The sequence below is a fragment of the Trematomus bernacchii genome, unplaced genomic scaffold (assembly GCF_902827165.1).
Source record: "Trematomus bernacchii unplaced genomic scaffold, fTreBer1.1, whole genome shotgun sequence".
In the NCBI taxonomy this organism is placed as follows: domain Eukaryota; kingdom Metazoa; phylum Chordata; class Actinopteri; order Perciformes; family Nototheniidae; genus Trematomus; species Trematomus bernacchii.
The window spans coordinates 2,945,221-2,972,853 of NW_022987531.1; the positions used below are offsets into that span (position 1 = coordinate 2,945,221).

The 27,633-nt window shown below is 39.7% G+C and overlaps 1 protein-coding gene across 4 annotated transcripts in view; it reads left to right on the forward strand.

The window, feature by feature from the left end:
• The window catches only part of LOC117475380 (kinase non-catalytic C-lobe domain-containing protein 1), a 67,893-nt gene extending 42,926 nt beyond the window's left edge, over positions 1 to 24,967 (forward strand). For 2 of the 4 annotated variants that reach the window (XM_034121526.1, XM_034121534.1), the window contains exons 18-31: positions 2,160 to 2,509; positions 4,303 to 4,396; positions 7,543 to 7,640; positions 7,741 to 7,925; positions 10,566 to 10,676; positions 11,184 to 11,331; positions 13,629 to 13,793; positions 14,434 to 14,640; positions 15,382 to 15,464; positions 15,977 to 16,154; positions 17,092 to 17,214; positions 17,571 to 17,630; positions 20,637 to 20,794; positions 22,188 to 24,967. In XM_034121526.1, the coding sequence (XP_033977417.1) occupies positions 2,160 to 2,509; positions 4,303 to 4,396; positions 7,543 to 7,640; positions 7,741 to 7,925; positions 10,566 to 10,676; positions 11,184 to 11,331; positions 13,629 to 13,793; positions 14,434 to 14,640; positions 15,382 to 15,464; positions 15,977 to 16,154; positions 17,092 to 17,214; positions 17,571 to 17,630; positions 20,637 to 20,794; positions 22,188 to 22,416 (2,189 nt within the window). In that variant the 3' untranslated portion in view covers positions 22,417 to 24,967. Of the gene's footprint in view, positions 1 to 2,159; positions 2,510 to 4,302; positions 4,397 to 7,542; positions 7,641 to 7,740; positions 7,926 to 10,565; positions 10,677 to 11,183; positions 11,332 to 13,628; positions 13,794 to 14,433; positions 14,641 to 15,381; positions 15,465 to 15,976; positions 16,155 to 17,091; positions 17,215 to 17,570; positions 17,643 to 20,636; positions 20,795 to 22,187 lie in introns of those variants that run through there. The other 2 variants (XM_034121542.1, XM_034121548.1) reach the window with 2 other exon arrangements.
• The last annotated feature ends 2,666 nt before the right edge of the window (positions 24,968 to 27,633 follow it).

Genomic DNA, 27,633 nt, shown 5'->3' on the forward strand with positions numbered 1-27,633 from the left:
GGCTCACTTTATCCTGCGTTTCCATTACAGTTTAGGAACGGGGGTTGTAACTATAGTAACGCAGTGTAGGCGGAGCCGTGACGTCATCTTCAATGCGAACCACAGAAAACCAACATCAGCCGTTAGCTGTTAGCACTCAGAGCTCACAGCTCCTCATATCTGTTCAGAAACTAGACAAAAGTTAAACAAGTACACACCACAGACTGCCTGTGTCATGGTGAATACAGTCGCTGCTTTATTTATGTCTGTAGGCCGTTGTTGTGAGTGTGGACGGTCGGAGCATATACAACGTTAGCTTAGCCGATCTCCATTTAGAAAACACGCATTTTAAAAGGTTTTTCGCCTGCCGTCTGTCTGCAGACTTGACAAAGCATTAATTCATGGTTTTTACTAACCGGTATCAGTATGTTGTTACTTCGGCATCATTTTGAAACGAGTATTACAATTAAATCACGGTAAAATATGTTAATTTTGTTGTAGTTGCCAGCGATTCTCTCACTAGTTTAGCATACTCAGCCCGGTTGTTGGCCTGGAAAGAAACTCGATTTTGGAGAGCCAGAAAAACTGTGAAAAAGTACCCACTAGCCGGAACTACGCCTAGTGGAAACGCAACCAAAAACGGGCCGGGCACGGCACGCTTAAACCGCGCTCCGCGCTGTAGTGGAAATGCGCCATAATAGCCAGGTCAATGTTGGATCCAGTTCCATATTAATAACATATTTGTTCATAACAGTGTAGATCAAACTAAATATGGATATATGAGGCCAATTTTGAGTTTCTTCTTAATTTATAGCCTTTGTAATTAAAATGTATTTGTAACTGCACTATTAACTCCAAATGTATTTGGATTTTGGAGCGTAAATGCAATTGCAAGAAGTAAAAAGCTAACGTAATGCTGTGAACAAACTACACAATTTCCATTTTCTTTTCTTGTATGCCTCTACTCAAAGTACAAGTGTTGGAGATGTACCCATAAACACACTCAAAGCATGTGACGGGTTTGAAGCAAGGAATATAATCCACATTACATTTTCTAGATATATTCTCTCAACTCTCAACAGATTATAGAAGTTGTTTTTTTATTTATGCTTACAGCACATATCCCTACAAAGATGGTTGTTTATGTGGCCTTAGGTTCCTCACTAACTTATATAATTGTGGCCCATGTTGCATACTCAGCATTATATCACATGATTGTATGAGGTCGTTCATTTCAGCCTTTGGCAAATCAATGCCTGCTTGCTCTTCAATATAGTGGTTGTCCCATTGTGTTTGGCTGATAAGATTATTTTGAAATCAAAGTCCACCACACCAGAGGTGATGTCAGTCTATACAAGTATAAATGCTTTTTAAAAAAATGCTTTTGCTTATTCCTTAAATGGGTACTTACTTTTTTGTTATGCAATTAAAGTGAGAATGTTGAGATTAAAGTCAGAATTCTGAAAATAAATCTGGATTCTGAGATGAAAGTCGGACATTTTAGGAAAGAGGGCAGATTCTGAGGAAAACTAAAGTCAGAACTTTGAGATTTAAATACTTTTAAGGAAAGGAGGAAAAAACAATCACTTTGGTCAGATCCTAGAAAACATTCACATGTGACCCTTATCCTCTTCTGTATGTACAAAATAAAATCAAAAACCTTTTTGTTTTTAATAAATTAGCCCCCTTTAAACAATCCTTTTGATGATTAGAATTGTATTAACAGATTTGAAACTGTATTTCACCCCAATCTATTTGCAATGTTTTGATATATTTCACTGAACTTGGCTGCTGCCTGGAGTCATGAGAGCTGTGACTGGCTGTTGGATGCTGTTCTTAAGAACTGAACCACATTCATACGAGTCCAAGGCCTGCTAGCTGACTCTAAAGATGTTCTCCCTCTCCTCTGGGACTCATTCCTGGCCAATGACATGCACAAACACACCCTTTGCATCTGTGCTGGTTGTGCAATTCAATCTTAGTAGTCTTGATTACAAACAGGCTAATGCAAGACACTTGAGATGAAGGGATAGTGGTATTAGGAGTCTGTTAGACAGTGGGTGTATTGTGCACCCATGACAGGGTTAGCAATAAATACCCTCAGCACCATCTCTTTGAATTTTCATGTGATTCTGTCCCTCTCTTTATTTGTCTCTGTGCTTCCCTGTTTACCGGTCGAGGTGTGAGCACTGACAGTCTGGACACAGGGCTCATGGAGGGAGGGGATCATTCGGCGGGGGGCAGCGATGAAAGCCCCTCTGAAGCTGAGTTTCCCTCAGGGAGAGAGGAAGGGCTGACCCAGGAGGAGCAGATGAGCCCGGACTGGCTGCAGGACATGGAGGACAGCGACTCTCTGGCATCGGAGCGACTCCTCTCGCCCCGGTCCAGAGCCGAGGGGCCGGGCCCCCTCTGCAGCCCGGCCTGGGCCCTGGCTCTGTACGGACCAGAGGGTTTCAGTGCAGAAGTAATGGAGTACGCAGTGAATCTGGGGCAGCACACGGGATCGCCATGTCTGGATGTGAAAACACAGGTGGGTAGCAGACGTCAGATTTGACCTTTACCAGGCTTGTGGAGTAACAGATTACATGCTGTGATGGAATGTAACTGAGTACTTAAGAATATTACTTAAGTGTAATTTTGATGTACTTTTAATAAAGTATTTTTAATATTTATTATTATTATTATTATTATTATTATTATTATTATTATTATTATTATTATTATTATTATTATTATTATTATAATTGTTATTAGTATTATTAATGTATATAGTTATATTAATAATAATAATAATATATTTGTATTTATTGTCATTCATATGCTTTGTCTACAGATTCAGATTATTAGCTAATACAAAATATTACCAGCGAATAAAAAAAAAAATGAACTAATAAATAAAAATGGACATATCATTTTAGGCTAAGATATCCAGCAGAAGCATTAACATTAGCTCCACCTTTACTAGCTGTGATTCAAACATAAATGCATCAATAATCATAATCCAGTCATTTAACATATATAATATTATATGTTAGTAAGTAAGGTTTTCCATTACTGTTAATGAAAAAAATATGTAATCAGATTACTGGTAAATCTTTGAAAAACAAGGATTACTGGCAGAATTACAATTTTACAATACATTTTAAAATAAAGAAGGATCTATTAGGAAGCAACACTCTGTGGGCGCACTTAATCTATTTAGTGTAGTAAACTAAAAAGATCATATAGTGTTTGTTGTAAGGGATCAGATGTTATCTCTTCTCTGTGAGCTGTACTGTTCTGTACACCAAGTGTGAATCTATACGCCTACTGCCGTTTTGTGCATGTTAACGGTCTGCAAAGGCTAAAATCCCTGTGTTCCCTTCAGAGGGAGTTTCTCTCTCACAACCCCCTGCCTATGACGCTTCTATTGGCTAGCGCTCTAAGAGATTGTAGGGGATAGGCTAAGGGGCGGGACATCTCTAAGCGCTTGACTAATCACAACAGTCGGCCAGCTAACCAATCAGAGCAGACTGGGCTCTGGTTTCAGACAGAGGGTGAAAAGAGGTGCTGCAGCACAGGCAGTATGAGAAAAATAAAGAGCTTTTTGAACATTAAAGCATGGAGACATGTCACAGGAGAGACACTACATACTAATATTAACCTGAACATCAGCACAATAAGGCCACTTTAATAGGAGAGAGAAGAGGTTTTCTGCACAAAAAAGATCTTTGAATATATCCATCAACATATCCTCATATTTGTGTTGTATTACTTTATGGTGATAAACTGCAGCTTGTGTTTTAGTGTTTTTTCATTTCCATTCTTGCAATGTATCTATTGTGTTATATCTAACTGCTTATTATATGCAGTTTCACTCCCTAGTTTTATTCTCGTGCTGGGTTATCGGAGCAGGATTTATGTTCCTATCTGCAATAAAGTGGGTCAGCTTTGGGGTAAATAGGACGAGAACATGTGGGGCACTTTAAGATAATTGACATATTATTCTCTCCAAACTGGATCTGAATATGAATATGTGAACTTGGCCCTCGGCAAAGAAAGTTAATATAATTTGCAGAAGAATATTAATGAATAGTCTTTGTGTTAGCACGCTTTGATGGCAGCGGTTTGTGTAACCACTATGTGTAACCACTAAGGACACACCTTAAGAGCCGTGCTGCTACGACTCCTCGATCACTTCACTACAAAAGAGCTGTTGCCTTCTGTTGCCACGGTAAAGAGAGAGAAATAAAGTTTATTAGAAACAAAGCTCTTTCCGTGAAAAGCATGTGGTGTTATCTTAGGGCCGTGTGTGTGATTTTGAGCCTTTTTTCTTTTTTACAGGAACTGCAGCAACAGCTGATGATTGAAACAAGGAATCTTAAGAAAACAAGAAATTTCTACCAGAAGCTGCTGCAGCAAGAAAGAAAAAACAAAGGTACCCATATCATAACTGTCTGGGAATCATTTCGCCCTACATGTTTACCTTTTGCCCTCTGACGCAGCTGACCAACCTTGAGCAGCCGTTATCTCCCATAAGGAGGGGCTGCCCTAGCAAGTTGTTGTTGTTACCAGTTTATGGCCGGACAACTCTCTGTGAGAGATAGTTATTGTTGTGGGACACCTGGAACACATCCTTCTCGGGGTTTAGATGACCCAGAGCCATAAGCGACAACAAATGTGATTCAGTGTCCTCAGCTGTTTAGTCTATCTATTGAAGAATGTTGATTATTACACTCTGAACTAGTTAAAACCTGGAGCTACAGGAGGGTTCTTCAGAATTGATTGTGGCATCTCAACCGTGTGGTCAAACCGTGGCCCCGTGACATGTCTCGTCAATTCTCCGGCCGTAGCTCCAAATAAACCGTCAGTGTTTGCCATCAAAGCTCCAGCTCTCCTCATGTCTCTCTGAGTCCTGACTCCAATTGCTTCAGAAGTTTCCCCCACAATAACGCTGACAGCATACACAAGCTCCAGTGTGGTCGATAACATATTATGTCACAACTTAATTGAAAACTCGATTCTGATTGGTCAATTTGGACATTCAGCGATCTGCTCTTTTACTCTAGCAGACTGTTGCTAAGGATGCTCTGATCAAGACTTTTCCTGATCCATTTATCCAGTTGTTCAGTCTGTTATTATACACAGAACAGGTCACAGGACCTAAGCCCATTAGGTCTGAATACATAAATACATATACAAACACATGCATATTTACTATGGAGAGGTGTCGGAGCAAATAGGCTGCCAGGTTTTCCGGGGCCAGGGAGCAGTCTGGGTTTGGTGCCTTGCTCAAGGACACTGGCAGTCCCGATGAGGTGAAATGGCAAATCTCCAGCTACCAGTCCACACAACGTATTCTAGCTCCAATCGGGAGTTCAATCGGCGATCGTTCGGTTCCCAAGCCAAGTCCCACTGAGCTACAGTTGCCTAAGACCCCTTTACACGAGAACGAAACGGGTTGTATCCGCATAGTTTATCTTGCGTATAGCCCTTTTATTTATACGAGGCCGTAACAAAACGATTGAAACGGGTCCCAAGGTGGATAGATCTGCAAACGGAACGCTCTGCGGGGTCAAACGGCTGCGTGCAATCGCCTCTATACGGTCATTTCCCGATAGATGAAGCCATAGCCCCACCTCTGCTGCTCACTGCTGTAAGATGGCCAGTAGCTACTGTCAGTAGCTACTGCTAGTGCTACTGCTACTGACCATGCTACAGATGTTAGTACAACATCTACAGCTCGACCATGCTACAGATGTTAGTGCAAAATCTACAGCTCCTCTACCACAACCATCAGCAACAAGTGGACATGGAGAATTACATGAACTACTACATGTTGCTAAATCCACCGCGGGGCATAAATAGAAGGGTAGCCATGGCAACCATGCTCTGGGGTCTTCTTCGCTGCTTTTGGTGTATTTTGTGGCGGAAGTTACAGCGCCACTTACAGTCCCGGCATATGTACTACAGCGTGTCCAGCGCTTTCGAGCGGTCTCGTGTGGAAGTACAGCGCCACTTACAGTCCCGGCATATGTACTACAGCGTTTCCAGCGGTCTCGTGTGAACTGACACGTTAAATGAAACGAATGCATGTGAACGGAAGACTTTTTTGAAAACGCATACTGTGCATAAACGCAAACGTTCCCGTGTAAAGGCAGCCTAAATAGATCATTTGCTGTCACATCAATCTGCAGAAGGAAGTCTGGTCAATTGATACCAGCTGTGGTATAAACACATTAAAGTCAAAGTCAACTTTAATGTCAATCTTCCAGTTTGTGTGTACAGACAGAGAGATCAAAACACTGTTTCCCACAATCCCGAATATAAAAACAATGAATATAAAATATAAAATGTAAAAATATGTGTGCAAATATGTATGTACACAGTCAAAGACACATTTTTTACATGTCCACACATTAAGACCTAAATAAAAACACAACAATCAATATATACAAAATACAGTCACTTCAATATTTTGAGAATGTACATTAGTGCAGATTGTTCATCGAATGTGCAAAAATAAATATTAGTGCAAATTGTCCATAGAATGTGCATTATTGCAATATTGTCCATAGCAGCGTGAAAAGTGTCTGGTGCTGGTTTTTAGTGTCTGAGTGAAAGAAAAAAAAACATGGACTTCTTTCTTAATATTCATTTCAATATTTGTGATAAGCACGAAAACGCACCAAAAAGAAAACTTAAACAAGAAAACTGTTAAAGAGAAGGAAATGTATTCAAGGCCACAGAAGGCAGCATTAAACACTAAAGGGAACGGCGGAAGAAGACAGACAGGAAGTAAACACCAAAGGGAACAGCATAGGAGACAGACAGGAAGTAAACACTGAAGGGAACAGCAGAAGAAAAAAGACCAGAAGTAAACACTAAAGGGAACAGCAGAAGAAGACAGACAGGAAGTAAACACTAAAGGCAACAGCATAGGAGACAGACAGGAAGTAAACACCAAAGGGAACAGCATAGGAGACAGACAGGAAGTAAACACTGAAGGGAACAGCAGAAGAAAAGAGACCAGAAGTAAACACTAAAGGGAACAGCAGAAGAAAAGAGACCAGAAGTAAACACTAAAGGGAACAGCAGAAGAAAAGAGACCAGAAGTAAACACTAAAGGGAACAGCAGAAGAAGACAGACAGGAAGTAAACACTAAAGGAACAGCAGAAGAAAAGAGACCAGAAGTAAACACTAAAGGGAACAGCAGAAGAAAAGAGACCAGAAGTAAACACTAAAGGGAACAGCAGAAGAAGACAGACAGGAAGTAAACACTAAAGGCAACAGCATAGGAGACAGACAGGAAGTAAACACCAAAGGGAACAGCATAGGAGACAGACAGGAAGTAAACACTGAAGGGAACAGCAGAAGAAAAGAGACCAGAAGTAAACACTAAAGGGAACAGCAGAAGAAGACAGACAGGAAGTAAACACTAACAGGAACACAGTATGGGCTCTGGCAGTGTCTAAAGACTGGTTAATGGAATATAAAATGTGAACAGACTTGGATAGTTACAGAAAAACTCGATCAGTGCTGTATCAGTATCATTGTATCCAATTATTCTTATTTAACCAAAGGTTCTGACAACAAACTGATGCTGTCCAAACTCAAGTCCCAGCTTGCGGAACTCCGATCCAAAGTTGTCTTCTTGGATACGGTGAAGAAATATCTTGAGGTACTTTCAAAGTGTCACAAATCCAAACAATGCTTTTTCTTATTTATTATCTAACAACTTGGCTCTTCTGTCCTTGACATTATTTATTATATTTCTGCAGATTCTGAGTGTGGACCAGTGGGGTTTGGAGGTTTCATTACTTCCTTCTTTGGCCTCCTGTGGACCCGGCTCTTTGGACTTCCGTTCCTCTGAGGATCCGTCAGCTCTGAGCTTCAGCAACAGCAAAGGGAAGAGCATTCTGCAGGTCGGGTCTCCTCTAGGCCTCATGGCTTACCTCTACGCCAGGTACTACTGATGAGGGTTTATTTGTGAAGGCCTCGGTCCGTCACAATGACTACTTTTGTTGGACAATGAATATTTTCCCGAAAATTAATTATTCTTGTCAAATTAGGACATTATGCCGCTGATAATAATAATAGCTTAATAACGCAACTAGAAAAAAATAAGATAGCGAGTTGGTGCAGTATGTCCCCTGTTGTCTATGTCTAGTAAAGATGGAACCAAAAAAGGTACCGGCTACTATCAACCACTTTTGATAACGGAAAATAAATGGTTCTAAGGCAGGGTTGCCAACTTTGGGTACCTGGCTGGAGTGAGATTTTGATATCATGGGTTTAATTCGGTTTAATTACACATATGCGCACGAAATGACTGCTATCGTGTCAGCAGCGAGACCTTAGCATATATATAGGATATATATACAATATATACAAATACACAATAATGGACACAGACTATAAAGGGCACACAGTTTCATTCACTAATGAAAGTCAAACATGTTTGTTTCCACTGTTTTATTGTGTGCCTGTCGCGATAAGCAATTAATTGACTTATCGTACGATAAATAAAAATGAACTCGATAACTTTTCTGACCTCGATAAATTGCCATTTACATGAGGATGTGACTAGCAGTTTGAAAGGATGTACTTGACTTATTATTATATATTATCATTATGTCAGTGGTCTAAAATGGTCATACAACGGTGCCGACAATATTATCGTTTATCGCAATAATTTCCGGGAAAATGTATCCAACAAAATTAATTATCGTGAGAGGCCTATACATGAAACACACACACACAAACAAATCTACAGACTTACTCCAAACTGCCAAATATATTAATTAACACACTCTCACTCTCATATACTCTTTGACTCTATTTTGGCCTAGTAGAACAATAAGCAGCAGACTTTTACTTTTTTATCATTTCTACTGGATCTTAGATCTGCAGTTGCAGTTGCGGCTCCAGAGTATTTTTGTTGGGTAATCTATGGTAGGGCTAACCCATACAGTGGTGGGGCTCAAGTCAGTATTTGCAATGTAATTACATACACGCTCCCCCCGACAGTGAAACGCCACGCGTGAGGTTTAGATTATTTCCCTGTCTCTCTCAATCCAAATTGAACTGTATGAAATAAAAAGGCACATTTGTCTTGTAGTAAATAAAAAGCGCGACCTGGAGCCAATCCTGCAATTTCCCCACAGGTGAAAGAGTAGACATGCTGAAAACCCAACCCCTGCAGGGGGGTCTGGGGGGATTCTCCCCCAGGAGATTTTTTTAAATACTAACATCAAATACACATTCTGGTACTCTCTTGAGAAGAAAAATAAATAAATCTATTACTACATATTTAAAAAAATGAATGCCATTTTAGTTTTGTGTTACTTTGTTCTGAAAGCTGAACCTGCTGCTCCTCACAGAGAGAAGAGGGAAGAGGCTGTGTGAATTACTTTACATTGTGGATAAGGGTGGATAGCCCCCATTGTTCTGTGTGTCAAAATGAAAGACAGCCCACACACCTATCAATGATCAAACCGTGGGGTCTTATTTCATTACGTGTTGATTTCTATCAACACGTAATGTTGTATCGATGATATGAGATGTACTACCGCAAAAGTATTCTCCGTCGGGACTTCCTGCAACAACACCACGCCGTTATCGTGATTCTGATTGGCCAGAAGACATTATCAAAGATGTTCTAATGAGAAGACGATCACTACGTGACAAAAGTTTTCAAAACCGTTTCTTGTCTTCGGTATTCTTGCTTTTGGCGTGAGAATAGTTTGGGCAGCGTGAGAGCGTGAGATTGAGAGTGAAAGCGTGTGTCACACGCCAGATGCGTGAGAGTTGGCAACCCTGTTCTAAGGAAGTTGAGCCGTGCCGTAGCATGCAGTGGAAATGCAGCATGTTAGCATGTTGACATTAGCATTTAGCACTCCTGTCGAGCTAGCCTGTCATGCAGTATACAACAGTGCTGTTCAATCATTTGTTTTAAATCAGTTTTGGACAACCAACCAGGCTTTGGCTACACAGACAATAGAGTGGTGCAAGAGTTTTAAACCCTGGAAATTAGTTAGCATTTTAGCACTTTAGCCCCCTTGCCTTGAAGTGACTGGTTTTTCGAACCTGTTTTTGGTTTCGATTCCCAAAATAAGTTCTGTGGTTAATACAAGCTTGTGAGTTTTTTCACTATTTGTTCTACATGTGTATTTATACACCTGTATCTGTTCAGGGGACAAATTATTTTCAGTGTTTTTGATGTAGTCCTAGTCTGTTAGTAGGGGAAGTTTTGTTATGTTGCTAGCAGCAGATAGAAGTGTCCTAAATCAACATGTATGTCATGTACTATTTTGTTGCTTTGTTGATCTTTATGAATACCCATTTGTTTGGCTTTTCTCATGACACCCACCACCAGTAACTATGTTGTAATAGTTGGGGGGGGGCTTTGGTGTGATGCTCTCTCACGCTGAATGGAGCCATTTAAAGTAGGCACCTACGGACATCTTGTTTTAAAAATGTTCTGGGCACAAATATGCAGGATACCTGGAGGTATAAAATCTCCCACATGCTCTGAGAGTTCTGAAATAAACAGTTGTGTTACTCTCTGAACTTAGTTGAATTGATATTCTCATTTTCATCGCAGAAATGCAGCTTTGGAGGGCTACATCCAGCAGTTCCTGTATACCTATCGTTTCCTCTGCACTCCTGAGCAGTTACTGCAGTTCATTATGGATAAATTCATCGCTGCTGCAAGGTACAGTATATCCAGCAATCTCCACTAAAGCTTTTCCTGTAAATCAGTGCTTGAATTGGGCCGGTACTCACCGGTATGCAGTACCGGCACTTCTGATTTTTACCCATGTGGTACCGGCACTTCTTACTGAGTACATCCAACTCACAGGTTTATCTTTGCTTTGAGAAAAAAGATTATTAATTTAACCCTTTTAGAAGGGAAGATATAGTCATTTGTTCTGGGCATGTCATCTTCGAGCCTGAGACCTGAAAAACAGGCTCAGGGCTTAACAGGTTAAGAACCCTACTTATCTTACTTCTTGGAAATACGCAGAAATATAAAAAAATTAGAAATATGTAAAGAAATATAAGGAGTTTAACTAATAATGTCCACTAAAAAGATAAAATACTATTAAATACAAATTAACATAAGTCAAGTATGTATAATGAAATGCCAAACAGCTCACAGAATGAAAGATTTTGCACTGATAGTATGAGCATTCTGTTTTTCTTTTCTTTTCAATTCAAGGCAATGTCCCGACATGTCAGGAGAAGCTGAGAAGATCTTCCATCGCAGTTTGGATCTGCTCCAGTTCTGGATCACAGACTGTAGACAGGTGGACTTCACCCCTAAGTCCAGCCTCCTCGATACGTTCGAAAGCTTCCTTAACACTGAGGTTAAAGTTATACTTTTTTGCAGCTTTTCTAAAATGCCAATACTTAATAAATACATACAATTCTGACCCCCTGGTCTCCCTCTCGCATAATCTTCATTAAAAAGTACCCAGTAATAAAGAATATTAATAACAAAGAAAATTGAATGGATATACAATGTTTATTTAATGGTAACGATAAGTTGAATATGCGTACCAAAGCTGCTATAAGACTTTCATCCTACTATATGTAGAAATCCCACACCATCTTTTACTGGGCTGATTTTATCAAGCTAGCCCAGGCATGGGCAAATTAAGGCCCGCGGGCCATATACGATCCGTTGGGTTTTTTAATCCGGCCCGCCGAATATTGGTACAAAATTGTCCAAATTATAGTAAAGACCGCATTCATTTTGCCTTTTTCCTGCAATACCCGGCATTTCAGTTGATCCCACTAGATGGCGCACTCTAGACACAATTGACCTTTGCTGGAGTCGGCAACCTGGCAAGATCTAAGAACCAAATACATCACGCTTACATTGGAGGAGGTCGAGATTAACCTGAGCAATAACAGTTCATGGCGAGTACAGCGAATACAAGTTGTAACAAGCAGTAGCGCTGAGCAAAGTGACTAGAACGCGACCACACACTTATAAAAAACACTTATATAAAGTCAGGCAACACTAACCAGGCTTAGTGTGATTCTGTTTATTTTACCTTACTTTAATAACCATCCGTTCACTGTTATTGACCATTGTGAAGAGCAGGCAGACGTTTTCCTGTTGTTTTGTATTATTGCAGCTATCGGATGGAATCAATACATGGGCTACATGTGGCCATCACAAGTAAAATCATAACGAAAACTACGCCGGTAAAATATGCGTGTAGAAAAACGGCTTATGCCACAATATGATAGCAACAAAAGTCAAGATAGTCTGATTAGCTTCGGTTGCTATGCTAACATCACCTGTAGAATGCCAGAGAAACTTTCATAACAGCGTCAATTCAGACTGAAACACATTCACTGATGGGGATGGGGGATATTTATCAGCTGCTTGTGTGACAGTCAGACAGTGAATACTTTAGAGCGGCTGCTGCCACGAGTTAACAGTAGAATAAACTCCGGTGGACGAGCAGCGCTCGGTAAATGCTGCTGAAACACATTAATAAACAATGCACCACGGCACTCTGGAGAAAAGTATAAGGTTGGAGAAGTAGTTATTTAATTTAATCTGGCTTCGTATGATTAAAAACTACCCGACGCAGTCCTCTATTGATGTTGTTGTGAGTGGTGTTGCGGATAAAATCAGCGACATAAAACGCTGTGTGGGTCATAAGAAGGCACGTAAATGGTTACGTCATGACGCAAACGATGACGCAATGACGCAATAATTCACCTTTGAACCTAATTCACCTTTGAACCTGCATCTGTAACAATGAGTGGACCAAAGAAAAGAAAAGTCAACAATGAGTGCCGAGTGTTTAATGAGGAGTGGACAGCTAAATATCTTTTCACCGATCTGCTACTGGCCCGGCCCGTCTGACATATTTTAAAACTCATAATGGCCCCTGAGCAAAAAGGTTTGCCCACCCCTGAGCTAGCCTACGTTAACAAGTTAGCCAAACTATCTTAAAGTTTGTTCTTGTTTCTTTTGGTTGCATTTGGCAGCCAATAACTTAACTATGGAATACAAATAAAGACTCTGAGCAGGCACAACAACGCCGGAGAAATGATCAACTCGGCTAACTGAGATCCCAAAAGATGGCAAGCTAAAGCTGTTAGCGGCTTTATTATTACAGCTTGTAACTTTAGGTATAGTTTTTAGGCATACAGCCTCAAACTCAACAGTTTGAACTGGATAGTGTTAGCTAGCAACTTAGCCGAGGCTAGCGCTGTGTTTGCAGCTCAACTTTCACAACAGCTCCACACTTAAACTCCCAGGAGTAGCTACATTGTTTGTTTCAAACATAACAAATCTTCAAGTATTAAAGTTTACTTAAAGGTTATGATATCAAACTTACAATATAAACATTTTACAATAACAAGTACAGTTCTATAATATGTACCTGTTCTGTTATACAGCACCTTATAATTTCCTTACGCTTTGTATACATGTAGGACCCGAAATACACATTTCAAATTAATAAAAGCTAAAAAACCTGCGATCTGCCTTTAAGACTGTACTTAGTAGGTAAACAAAAACCCATACATCCGCACCACAGATTTTAAACAGCTTGAAAGACTTATATTAAATAAACACAGAAATAGTTATTTTAGATTGTACCCCTAAGTAGTTTTCACATGTATTCTTTTTCCTCAGGTGATTCCTGTGGACAGTCGGGGGGAGGCCCTTCTTGCTGCTCTCCACACCCCTGCTTACACGACGTGGAGCCACAGAAGTGAAAGCCTCCTCAGCCTCCTCAGCTTCCAGGAAGATGATGATTCTGTGTGTGTGCATTCATCCACTGAGGATCTTGGAAGAAAGGTCAGTATCTCTATCATCAATTCTACCAAACAATAACTCTGTCCTTCTGTGTCTTTTGAGGTTTTCAATTGTGGTCAACCACATTACAGTGTGATGCAGCAGGGTGATAAGGCCATGACTTTTCTTTAAGGTATTTAATCAAACCAAACATTCAAAGCTGAATAAGTATTCAAGATTTAAAGATAAATCTGATGAATGAGGCAAAGACTGCAATGTCTCCACACCTTTGTTATTAAAATGGCAGAAAGTGACAAATTAAAACATTTTGGGCGTTTTACTCCTCTCTGTTTTGTCTTTAATTTTCAGTTTGATCCAAACCTACATTTCACGAGTGCCAACTGGTGCATGATGCTTTCATGATTAGCAAATACTAATTGGATGAATGAGTACAATTTAACAGATGTAATAACCTATATTTGAACCTTAAGGTGTGGAAAGATCCTCAAAGACATCACCTTGAACAGGAATGGACATGTGTCGCTATTTTCTGACATGATCCTAGATCAAATGGTTATTGTATTACTCTAAAATGATTGTTAGTTGCTGCCCTGTCAGACAGATTGTTATAGTTTGCTACATCTCTGTTCATGTAATTCAGAGCAATGCATCCTCTTGTCAAATCTCTCTCTTGATTGTTTAGTGGAGATTCTCCCGGGTGGTGGAGCCCTCTGCAGCCATGTCTAAAGACAAGGCCTTCTCCGTCGCTACGGCCCTGCCCATGCCCTGCTATGGCTCCCTGGCGGATGACCTCTCCACCGTGTGCCTGCAGAGCAAGGAGCGGATCCCCTTCAGCCAGAATGAGTGCAGCGCTCAGCACGTCACCCAGCAGCTCACCCTCCTGCAGCAGGTACACAGCTCCACATCCCCCTCCCTTACTTCTTTAACACATACAATGTATACACTCTGCATATGTATTTATTATTGCATTAAGCAGTATTCCAATATCACTGTACAGTATCACATTTTACATTCAATTAATTTTCCATGTAGATTACTTATTTCTGCATTTACTTCAACATTCTCTTTCACTATTAAATTGTTATTTTTACTTTTACTTTATTTGTATTTGTTTGTATGTTATTCTATTTTAATTCTATTTATTCTTGCACTATTTTATTTTTATTATTTTTATTTTGTATTACTGTTATTAGTATTGCATTTATATTTCGTCTGTACTTATACTTTTTTTTGTTTTATATATTTTTTTATTGTATGTTATTTATTTTTCATCTTGCATGAATTTACATTTACTTTAACTTTCAATATATATAGCTGTAATTCAATATCATTTAGATGTTTCATTCTTATGTGTATTTCTATTTCTATTTCCTCTTGCACTATTTTCTATTTGTTTTTGTCCTAATTATATTGAATGTTGCATGATTGGAGAAGTCTGGGACTTTTCATAGCCAAATGATGCTGTAGCTATTGTGCATTTGACAATAAAGCCTTAGAATCTTGAACATATTCATATTTAAGTTGTTGTTGTTGTTGTTGTTGTTGTTGTTGCCTCTTTTCACCACTAGAGGGAGACATGCCTTTATGCATACAATCACCTCCTGGTCCAAAACTGAACTTTGTTTTGTAGGAAATGTTCCAGGGATGCCATCCAGTTCATTTCCTCAACTCCAGAATTCAAGGAGTCCGGGACAAAGTCTCCGCCCCAAACAAGTGAGTATAATGTTCCAGCCTTACACATTATATTTCATTTGTCCTTTCATCCAAAGCGACAAACAAAAAGTGCGATCAACCTCCAAGCTTTTTATTATATAACAAATCTCAAGTGCAACACAGAACACACAATATCATACAGTATGGGAATCATTCTTTGCTTTTACATCCATTTTATTATATACATTGTAATAAAACAGACAAAGTATCCTAAGTATTTGATTTGGGTTTTTTCTTTAGGTAAAGGGAAAAAAGTGAATATAAATATATATAAGATAATGCAAAAAACGAATTTGTCATTTACTAATGGGTTGTACAATAGAACATCTACCCTCGGATTTACTCTTCAAATAAATCAATCGTATTGTTAAATGAATCAAAAGAAATACATGTGGTAGAAAAGAGAGTATTCTGTTTTATATGCCATTTAATTGTAATTGAATACATTTCTACTTTTACTTGAGTTAAATATCTTCTTCCACCAGTGATCATTTCTAGTAAACAGTTCCCAGATCACTGTCCCCCCTCTCCAGCAGGAATGTGTCTCAGCACGGTCCCCCAGCAGAGGGCGGTGGTCTCCCTGTGTGTGAGGAGCCCCCCTCAGACAGCTTCCTGCAGCAGCTGCTCTCATACGCTGACAGTGTGGCTAACTGGATCTCTGCTGAAATAGTCATCTGTGACTCGGCCAAGGTGAGAGGAGAGAGAACGCAGGGAAGTGATGGTAGCTGGGAAATAAAAACAGACAGCAGCCAGACCTTCAACATGTGTCTGTAGTCTCATGGTTGAATAGTTCATACACAAAGAACTGATCACATGGGTATGAAACCCGGAACAATTCTCTTGTATGTTATATATTGCAGTAACATGTGCAGATTTTTACTTATTTTTTATTTATCTTTTATTGGAAATGTTTCCTTCCTATGATTTTGTGTTTTTTTAAATATTCTTATTCTCTTTTTTTATTTTGTTTAATGTTTGTATGCACATTTTTACTTTGACTTCTTTAGTTTATATAAATGTTTTTATTCCACTTTTTATTTTAGTATTTACTTTTAAGGTATTGTATTCTAATATGGAGCAACTGTCTCTAAACTCATTTCCCATAACATCATGCTTATAGAATATCTTCCATATGATTTATCACACTGCATATACTTGACGTTGTGATGTCATAGAGAGCCAACACTAACCAGACTAAAGGACAAAATGATACTACTAAACGTCTCCGCTAAACATTAGCCGTTGTTAGCTTAGCGGTGCTGACACAGCCATGTGACTGTGATGTCGTTAGCCTAACGTTAGCTTTTACTTCTGCTGTTTGCCATTAAACTTCAACCGTTATAGAAGTGGTTTTAATATGTTAAAATGATCCTGCTGAAGCAAAGCTATAAGTATCATAAATGTGTGTTTGCCACAGATCTTATTTCATTGCTTTCAGTAGAGGGAGCCCTTGCAATGCTAACATCCCGGTCAGCCCTGCACCACTCTGAAGTTGATTGTTCCCAATGTCATTTCTGAGACACCCATTTAGGTCCCATTTCTTGCCCTACGATAGTTAGTCTTTCGGCACACTACTGTTGTATTTTGCCTTGTTTAGTCGTTTTATCGCAGCTCTCCTCTCTTGCAGACACAGGTGGCTCTACTCACCAAGTTCCTGTGGATAGGAAAACACTGCTACGAGTCGAGGAACTTCGCCACAGCCATGCAGGTCCTCGGAGGTCTGGAGAACGTGATTGTCAGGCAATTACCAGTAAGGCTGCTTCTCATGAATCCCTCCTCACCAGAACTCCGCGATGCTGCAATAAGTCACATGCCCTGCAGCTCAATGTTTTTCTTCTGCCGTGATAGAATTGGGTGGATTTTAATTAGTTCCACAAATGAGAAATTTGCATTAATGCATTCAAATTAGATGTAGAAAGTGTGAGCGCAGCGAGGAGGAACGTTGAATAGGAGTAATGTACACACACTAAAGGCACCAGTGTTGAGAATATATAAGACATTTCCATATTTCCATGGGTTACATTCATTGACTCATGTGTTGTGTTGAATCCAGCTTATAATAAGTGTTTCTTTTAGAAATAAAACTTTCTCCTCTCTTGCCAACAGGCTTGGAAACATCTGTCTTCCAAGGTGTGTGAGATCCTGGAGGAGCTACGAGCTGTACAGGTGTGTGTGTAGGTGTGTTTCGGCAAGCACACACATATGTTGTTTGTAACCGAAGGCTAGGCTGGTCACATATTGTGAAACTTGGCTGCAGGGCAAACAAATCAATAGAAAAACAGCTCCTAGCTACTCGCTGTGTGCTGAGAGCTTACAGCTGCTCTGCTGCTGAAATTTAGCCCCAACAGAACCTGATGCATCAAACTACCAGTGGTGGAGGAAGAACTCATGTTTGATATGAATATTCTGCTCATTTTCAGGTTCATATTTTTTTTTGTGCCTCTACTGTGACATGTCTCCATGCTTTAATGTTCAAAAAGCTCTTTATTTTTCTCATACTGCCTGTGCTGCAGCACCTCTTTTCACCCTCTGTCTGAAACCAGAGCCCAGTCTGATGTGATTGGTCAACTGCTTGGAGATGTCCCGCCCCTTAAACTCTTATCACATACAATGTTGAAGCGCTAGCCAATAGAAGAAGCGCGAGTGTTACATCTCTAAGCGGCAGACCAATCACAACAGAGCCGGCCAGCTAACCAATCAAAGTCTGGTTTCAGACAGAGGGTGAAAAGAGGTGCTGCAGCACAGGCAGTATGAGAATAATAAAGAGCTTTTTGAACATGAAAGCATGGAGACATGTCACAGGAGAGACACTAAATACAAACGTGAACCTGAACATGAGCAGAATAAGGGCCCCTTTAACCACTCCTATGGGCAAAATCAACAATATTCGACAAGACTTTGCAAGTTCTGTCCCGTGCGAGTCAAACTGTCCTGTTATTGTCTGAGGAAAACATTGTTTTATAGTCATATCTAGACACAGCTGTGGTTGAAGCCCAAGCACAGAGAAAGGGTCTGTCTTATCATACTGGAAAGATAAAAAGCTCTCCCAAGGCCGTTTGCCTCGGCTTGGGAAGAGAGGGCAGCGAGGAGAGGTAAAAGCTCAAATGATCAGGGGCCTCATTTATAAAGGGATATACGCTCAAAAAATGGCGTACGCCAGTTTCTACGCAATGTTTGCGATTTATAAAATACTAACTTGACGGGAAAATGTGCTGTCCTCCCCGCAAACTCTAACCCATGCGTACGCACTAAGCACACAAACGGGAGAGACGAGAAACTGCGACACCGTTGGCAGAAGGAAGAATGGAGAGAAATATGTGGAAATAATACCATAAATAAAATGTTACCTCTCGTTTATCAAATATGAAGAATTCATTTTCAAACATTGATTAAAGCCAATCTTTAAATGATTAAACAAACGCCTGTTTGAGACTCCTCAGTGCACACAAAAACATAACTTGGAGAAATAAATAAATACGGATATGCTATTTAAAACCACCTCGAATATGTTGTGTTAATGTTAATCTATAGGTTGTAGATACGAGCATGGTTTTATATACTATCACGTTTAATCGTGTTTTATGCCGTTTGCCAAGACTTGATAAGTCGCTCGTAAAACACAGGAGGTATGGAAACTAAGAACACCATATGTGGTAAATTGTACAGCTAATATAACACAACACATTGTATTTCCTTTAACTGGTGGATTATGGATATATAGTTGCTGATCGACAGCTGGAACACAAACCACCAAATACAACAAAAATAATTCAGATCCAGTCGTCATGACTCCACTCCGGAGGGATTCCCCCATCATTTCTTACAGTTTCTCATCAAGGGGGTGTCTCCTGTCCCCGGTACAAACACACTGCCTGAGGAAGGTTATGTGTATTTTTTTTGTCATTAACTTTTTTCGGACCACTTATTTATTTATTTTGGTGACGATCCGACCTCCATGCTGCTACTCTGGTTCAAACTGCATCCACCAAACAATATGATTTATCTCGACCTCCCCAAAATAACCAAAATCTGACACGGTGTGAGATGTCTTTTTTAGCTGTGCTGTCGTCATTTCCTGCGATCTTCTTCATGCAGTCAGTCAAAATGAATGAATGAATGGGCGTTTCTTTGACTATTTATAGGCAAATATGGGCGTTACGAGTCGATTGTGATTTATAAAGGGAAACAGGCGTAGGGAGTGCCGTACGCACTTCCCTCGCCGGTACGCAATGTTTTGTGAATCGGAAAATGGCGGAAAATGTATGTACCTATTTTTGTGTTTTGTACTACGTAAGCAACCTTCCTACGTCAATCCTACGCAAGGCGTTATAAATGAGGCCCCAGAACATAAACTAGGACTAAATGTAAATAGTACAATATTGGCCCCTCACTATAGAGTGTTGCCCCTCAGCTGTGTAACTTTGTGTATGCCACTATAGATGAGAGTAACACATCTGGGTACTTTCCCTCTACGCCAGGCCACGCCCCTTTTTTGCTGAAAACACTCGCTGTCATTTGACTGACGGTTAATACAGATTCTGCAGTTTTCACCAATCACATAAAACATTTTGTAATGCGACACCTCTACAAGAACCCCAATTATGATGGTCAGACAGGCAAACTATTAGACAATGTTATTGGAGATCGATGATCGGCTTCGATTAATGGTTTAATTTAAATCAATAGAGGACATTGATCCCCTATTGCAGACCAACACTTAAACTGGGATTTCTGAATTACATTGTTTCGATTACTGTCCTTTTTTTCTTAGAGGAAGTCAATACATCGATTTGTTTGTTGTTTGAGGTGCAATATACAACACAGCAGCTTTTAGGCGTGAAGAAACTATTGTTTACCGCTTGGCCCAGATGCCTTGTTTTCACCGGAAAGTGGACAGGCCTTAATTCCACCAGGAAGTGACGTAGCGCTGCTCTCATCTATGTCCACAAGCTTCTCAAAGCATTGAAGAAAACAATAGATTGACTAAAAGGGAATAATTTTAAATATTATCTTAGGCTCCTCAAATACTTAGCTACGGCCCTGCACCCAGAGAGCGGAGCGACTCAGCTGAACCCACACTTACACAGGGATGGTTGATCTGTTCAGACAAATGATATTGGGATAAATCTATCTCCATATATTGACTGTGCAGATAAATGTCTCTGTCCTCAGGTGTTCCTGAAGAGCGACGACCTGTGTCTGATGGGGGGGGAGCACACAAGGAGGAGGCCCACCCTGCCGTCAGCGCACATCCTGGCCATGCACGTGCAGCAGCAGGAGATCGGAGCCTTCACCCTCACTACTGGGGCCTACAAGTGGACCAAGCTCAGGTGAGGGGGGTCAGCCTCTTGTGCACATCTGCTATTGGCCCTACTAAATCAGGTGTTCAACTACTTTCAAAGATACAGCTCTGGGAAAAAATAAGAGACCACACCAAATTGTTTTTAAATCTCAATCCCCACATGTATGGCAGCCATTCCATTCCAGTGTCTGTTGAATTCCTACACAGAGAATTATGTTATCAGTGGTTTATACAATTAAATTAAAGAAAATTCATTTGACTTGTGAAAATGATAATCGCTTCATTTTTTCCAGAGCTGTATTTAAAATAAAGAAAATTGAAAGTAGCCTAAATAAAAACCAAAAATAAAATTCAGGCAGTACGTCTATCTATAATATATTGAGCTTTAATTTAAGATGTATTGTAACATTGTAATTCTACTAGCAATCTCCCTTTTCTTTTTTTAAATGTACCAGTAATCTGATTACACTTTTTCTTACTGTCACTCTTAAGAGAATACAGTTTGGTACCCTGATTAAGTCATCTTGTTACATGTAATCTGTTACTGTAAGCCTGACTCTACATTCTGTTCAATTGGAAAACACATATATGGACATATAATACATATAATATAATACTATTGAATACATTATATATTTATAGCGCTTTTGTAGGACTCAAAGTCGCTTTACAACATAATATAAATGGACACATTTACACACAGCATAATTTCTCGTGCACTGTGAGGACATTAACATGATTTCATTTGCACTGTAGTCCCTCTGATTAGGCTGATAACACAAGTGTCTACAGTATACCACTTTACTACTGACACAGAGAATACAAATTAACCTCTCATCAAACAGCCATGCAAAACATTTTGTTTTAAATCATCTGCTCCACATTAATCCTGATATACAGTACCTTTCAGTGATGCACTATATTAACAGTTAACTGGAAAGGTAGCTCTCTTCCCACATTCCAAAAATCCATCTCTCTCTAAGTCGGCCAGCTCACTGTATGAGGACACATTTTCCTGTGTCCTTCTCCTTCAATCCAATATGGCCGACCAGATGCTGAGGTCACAACAAGTGGCGGATGGATGGTAATGGCACAGCTGTTGGATTGGGGTTCTTGGTAGGGGTGCCAGTGTTGCACCAGATGGCGCCCGTGGGATGGGGTTTGATTGGAAAAGAGGTTTGGGTCCAGATGCTGAGAGGAGATGGGTTGCAGCCAGATGCTGGGGTCAGGGGGTCCGAGCAGGGGGGGGGGGCAGGAACACAGCTGGCTCCTGTGGACCAAGAGTTGGCTCACAATCAGGTCACAGAGAAAGCAGATGATGCTGCCAGGAGGGAAACTTGAGTGTAATTTGCACCTAGATAAAATCCCATTTCATGTTTCTGTTCTTTATTCCCTCTTCATCCACCCGTCCTTGGCTGAAGGAGCATTGCTAAGGTTGTGAGCCAGGTCCACGCCTTCCAGGAGGCGGTGTACCCCTACAGCCCGGACCTGGACCTGCAGGCCTACCTTCGGCACCGCATGGCCCGCCTCTCCACCTCTGACCTCCACCTCTTGGCCGCCGACAACGACGCCAACTTCCGGCAGTCCAGCGAGCGACAAGCGCGGAGGATCCAGAACACGCTGATGAGGGTGAAGGCCACCTTCCAATGAGCCCTGCCCCAGGCACAGTGCCAGGCACCAGGTCAACACCTCCTGACTGAGGCCCCAAGCCCAGGCCCCGACCCTCAGAGGCCTCTGTTGTCCTGGCAGCAGAACCTTGTGGACTTAGAAACTGCTGTCATATACACCATCTGTCAAAAGAACCTTAACTTAAGTAAGGGATAATGTGCAGCGGAGCAGTCATTAATGAAAAAGTATTACACAGCAACATACTTAATAAACCAACGACTTGACCGCAATTTTGATTTGAAATGGTTTTCTTGATTTAAAAATGATCATCCATGTCTGTTTAAGTTCTCTTTAGTGATTACTTCCTGTCTGTCTTCTTCTGCTGTTCCCGTTAGTGTTTACTTCCTGTCTGTTGATTTCTCTGACGTCCAGGTCTCTTGCGCTCTTTTTCTTTTCTTCACTGGGGACAGTTCAGCCATCATGAATCCAAAGTGTTGTGCTCTCCACAAATATCTAAATGAATATTCAAAAAGTGTTCCATGGTGTTTCTCTGATGGAGAAAACGAATGTTGGTTGTCCACAGATGATTTCTGCAGAATGATTTGACTGCACAATGTGCACATAGTATCTCCCTTGATTCTCCTTAGCAATGGTCTGTTAGCGAGAATGAACCACCTCTGGTATGTCCCAATTGAATCAGAATCGAGTATACAACTTAGCTTTGTAATAAGTCAATATATCAGTTGAGACAACTGTATTTGTAAGACTACACATGTAAACCTTTAGAAATGTGTTCGGTTCTGATTCCAGCATTTTTCTTGCGCATTGAGAAGAAATTGTTTGATTCTTTCTCTGCTAATATATTGTACTTTTGTAATCATTATTTTTAGCTTTAAAGGCTTCGTACACAGAGCATGGCAGCATTGCAAACTGCATGTGCAAAGAAGGCACCATGGCTGAGACCCCCAGGGCCCCCAGAAACCACAGCCTCACTGTGTATCATGGTTATAATATCAATTGTAACTTTGTTTAGGAATATGCACCACTAAATGAAATAATCAACTGACCCAAGAAGACACTTTGGTCCAGACTGAAATGTCTCAACTATTTGATAGATGTCTATGAAATGCTGTGCAAATATGAACAGTCCCTTGAGAATAATTCAAAATCCCCTGACTCTTCCTATGGCATGACAGTGCGTTTCACCTTTGTGCTTTTCACCTGCATTGTTCCTTATGGAAAGCAGGCAAGACTTTATTGCAAAAAGAGTCTAGATTGTATAGAAGTCTATAAAAAGATGACTCCACTTCTCTCTATATTTTTTACCTCGTTGTTTTCTTGAGAGTTGATGGTCTTCATAGCAAGCTTTCTAGCTGCATGATGTTCATTTTGTAAAGTATGATCTAATTTAGGGTAAAATAGAGAAGAGTCAAATATATAGCTTTAGGGTGGGGCTAGTAACAGGTGTTGTCTGGTTTGGGTGTTTGTTTTCTTCTTCATCAGATAACCTTAACCCTTTTGATTGTGTTTTCAGTTTATTAAAGTTCATTTGAACATTATGGTTGCTTAAAAAGCATGGTAACAGCCAAAAGGCCAAACTGAAGACTTCAAAATGACACTTCCTAAACCGATGGACAAACAAGTCCCAGGGTTCATACACTTTTTCACCAATGATTTTCAATGACTTTTGCATGACTTCTCCATGACCTTTACCTAATTTTCCATGACCAAAAAAATTACTCTCTCAGCGGTACCACTGAAAATGGTTTATTTGAACATGGAACAGGAAAATAAGGTCTGAAACATGTTGTGCCTATCTAAAACAAATCAAATAGGCTTACTAGCTTCTACAGGCTAAAGCAACTACAATCTCTCACCAGCAAAATACCTCGACAGTTAAATGCCATTTTACGTTCATTACTATACCATACAATATTTATTATCATTATAGTATTACTATTTCGGCAATTAGATAAAATATAAATTATATTTGATGCAACTTTAGTTAAATTTCCATGACTTTTCCAGGTTTTTAATGACCGTAGGAACCCTGAAGTCCACTTCTCTGTCTATGTTTAAATGTTATTTTCATTATTTTTAGCTGAAATTGTGCCTTTGAGTTGCATATTCCTAAATTTGACTTTATATATGTAGCAGTTCTGGGAATGTGTTTTTCCAGCAGAGACATATATAAAGGGGACAGAATGGGAGGGGGGTTAATAATACAATCAATTTGATGTTGCTCACATTGTAAAACTACTCTTAATATTGTATTAAATGTAATGAACGGTTTATTGATCATTTATTTTTGCTTAACCTATGATGCATAGTTTGTTTACAAATCATTTATTAAATAAGATTTATATTGGTAAATAAATGAATCTGAGCACAATGTGAAATATTTGCATTTGAAAATCACCGTAAAGGGCAGAAGCTAAATGTGTTTGACAGTATGGTGTACCATTACAGAGAAATCTATGTGCAGAATGTAATGGGAGGAATGATGTTCAGTCTATTTTTATATGTTTCTGCCTGCTCTCTTTCTCTTTTTGAATGTGTTCATTTAGCCAAATAAATGACATTTGATATGCCCTTTGTTGCCAAAGCGTATTATTGTCAGACGATATCCATGATAGAAGAGCACAGTAATGACTAGTGATACTTCTGGCATTTCTTCCTCTAAATTATGCCTGGAGGATTTGTTTTGGTGAGATAGTCACATCATATTTTAAGCCAGAATACAAAATCTGATGACAAGAGGCGCTTTCACACCGCAGTACTTTTCCCACTTTAGTTCCGATATAGCATTAGCCCAGTGCACAAACGCAGAGAGACTACCTTATGGCAACACAAAATCAAACATGGGAGCGGTGGAGATGAGGAGGTGTCGGCGTTCTGGCGATTTACTCTGAAGGCTTCAGTAGAAGCTGCTGTTAGTCCCAGCAGCTTCTACTGAAGCCAGTCCCCAACTCCGGGGACTTCCGGACGGGGACTCCGGGTGGCAGTATACGCCGTGAAGTTGTTTGCGGCCTGCCAGTAAACCCAAAGCAGAAGAGGAAGAAGTGACGTCAGCGGCTTCATTTGACTAATCCTCCCCCAGGGACTTATTCCGGTGTGAACGCGATCTGTACTTAGTTCATGAGAACTAAAGAGTTCTCATGAACTAAGTTCTGATGAACCTTTGTGGGAAAAGTACTGCGGTGTGAAAGCGCCTAAGGACCCTTGTTAACATTCGGACATTACGTTTTATTTTGCCTTTTGGCTTTGCTTTCTCAATGCCTCTCTCCTATGCCTTGCACATTAGATGCGAATGATTTGTTAAGTGTTAAAGGGGCCCTATTTTGCTCATTTCAGGTTAATACCTTTATTACTTTGTATACTATGACATGTCTCCATGTTTTAATGTTCAAAAAGCTCTTTATTTGTCTCATAATGCCTGTGCTGCAGCACCTCTTTTCACCCTCTGTCTCTGTCACAAGGACGTTATCCTTTGCAGACCATTGACATGCACACAAACCTATAGAACACACTACATGAAAGGGAAAACTCCAATAAGCAGAACAGGGCCCCTTTAAGGACAATTATTTTCTTTTTTCTAAATAGACAAATACATGTACACTGTTTTGTCATACTGTTCCTGTGATATTGCGTTCAAATTATGAAACCTCCTTGGAACAAACTTTTATAAAACTCCAATAACATCAATGAAAACAGGCTTCTTCATGATATAGGAGGAGTAGTGCTGCCTATGGGTCCAAGTCATTGTTTTTCAAGTCACAAGACAGATTTTGTAATTGCACTCGAGTACAAAGGCCCACGTTTTTGAGAAAAAAGTCCTGATGCTCTCGTCGCCAATTTCAACATGTATGTTTTTAATCCTGTCTTTATTAGTCTTTTCACCACTGCAAAGTATTTGTAGATGTCTCTCAGTAATGCATCATGAGTTCTTCAAGGTTTTGTCTTGCAACATGTTTGGATGCCGTTGATTGGTTCTAGCAAGTCGTATCTGGGAAATGCCTTGTTGACTTGCTTGGGATGACTATCGATAATTAGGGAAATTAAAGGAGATGAATTGGTTTGGGGCAAACTTTTTGAATTACTTTGATATTTGGGCGATGAGCAGGGTAGGGTGGGTTACTTTAAAACAATTATTCTGTTACAATAACTACCTGTAAAAAAGAAAATGTAATCAGTAACCTAATCTAAGTGTATTATGTAAGACAACAGCACAATGTAACCTTAGAAAAGAAGAAACCAAGTCATTTTAGAATCAGAAATTATTTTATTAATAGGAAAAGCTGCCTTATAGATGCACTTAAAGTATTAGCCTACAGAACAGCACCGTTTACAGAGAAGAGAGAACATCTGATCCTTTTACAACAAACACTATATGCTCTTTTTAGTTTTTACTAACATTGTAATCCTGCTAGTAATCCTCACATTTAAAAAATGTACCAGTAATCTGATTTCCTTTTTGTTGGTGTTACTGTATACATGCAGTTACATTTGTTTGTATCCTGATTAATCCTGTTACATGTAATCTGTTACTCCCTTTGGACTTCAAGTCAAAAGTCTGAACTACAGTCCACACCTCTGTTTCTGCCTATAGTACTGGCAAATGTACAGGCAAAGGCAACAGAAGAAATGCAACATTATGAACATAATTAAGCATGTATTTGACCTGCAGCAGTATTGTACCTGTGCACATTACCTCAAATGATGATACAACTATGCACTTTACTTGAAGATTTTGAGTTCATGCTTATTTATACATCTGTTTCACAAGGCGAAGAAAATACTGTACTTTTTTCTCAATTTATCTGAAAGCTATTCGATTTTAGATATAAAAAAGCTTTAACCATGCCATTCAAGATCCAAAAATGTTAATTTCATGTGCATTGTATCATTTAGAATCCACTAGTTTGATATTTAAAGCAGACAGGGGTTATTCTACACAACCAAATAAACTAATACAACTACTGATAAAAGTACATGAGGTAAATCAAACTTATAAAAAGCATTGGGGATTACAAAGGCACATGATATTAATAGAGGAACATGTTTAATAAAGAGGCAAGCAAACATTAATAAAATAAAAAATAAAAATGCACACATCCAAGGTAGTAAAAATAATTAAATCTAAAAGAATGCCTCACTTGAATATGTAATACGATTTCAGAAAACGTTTCATATTTACAATGGTAATATGTAGCCTACTTTAAACATTCCCAAGCCTGCTTGCAAACAGCACAAAACATA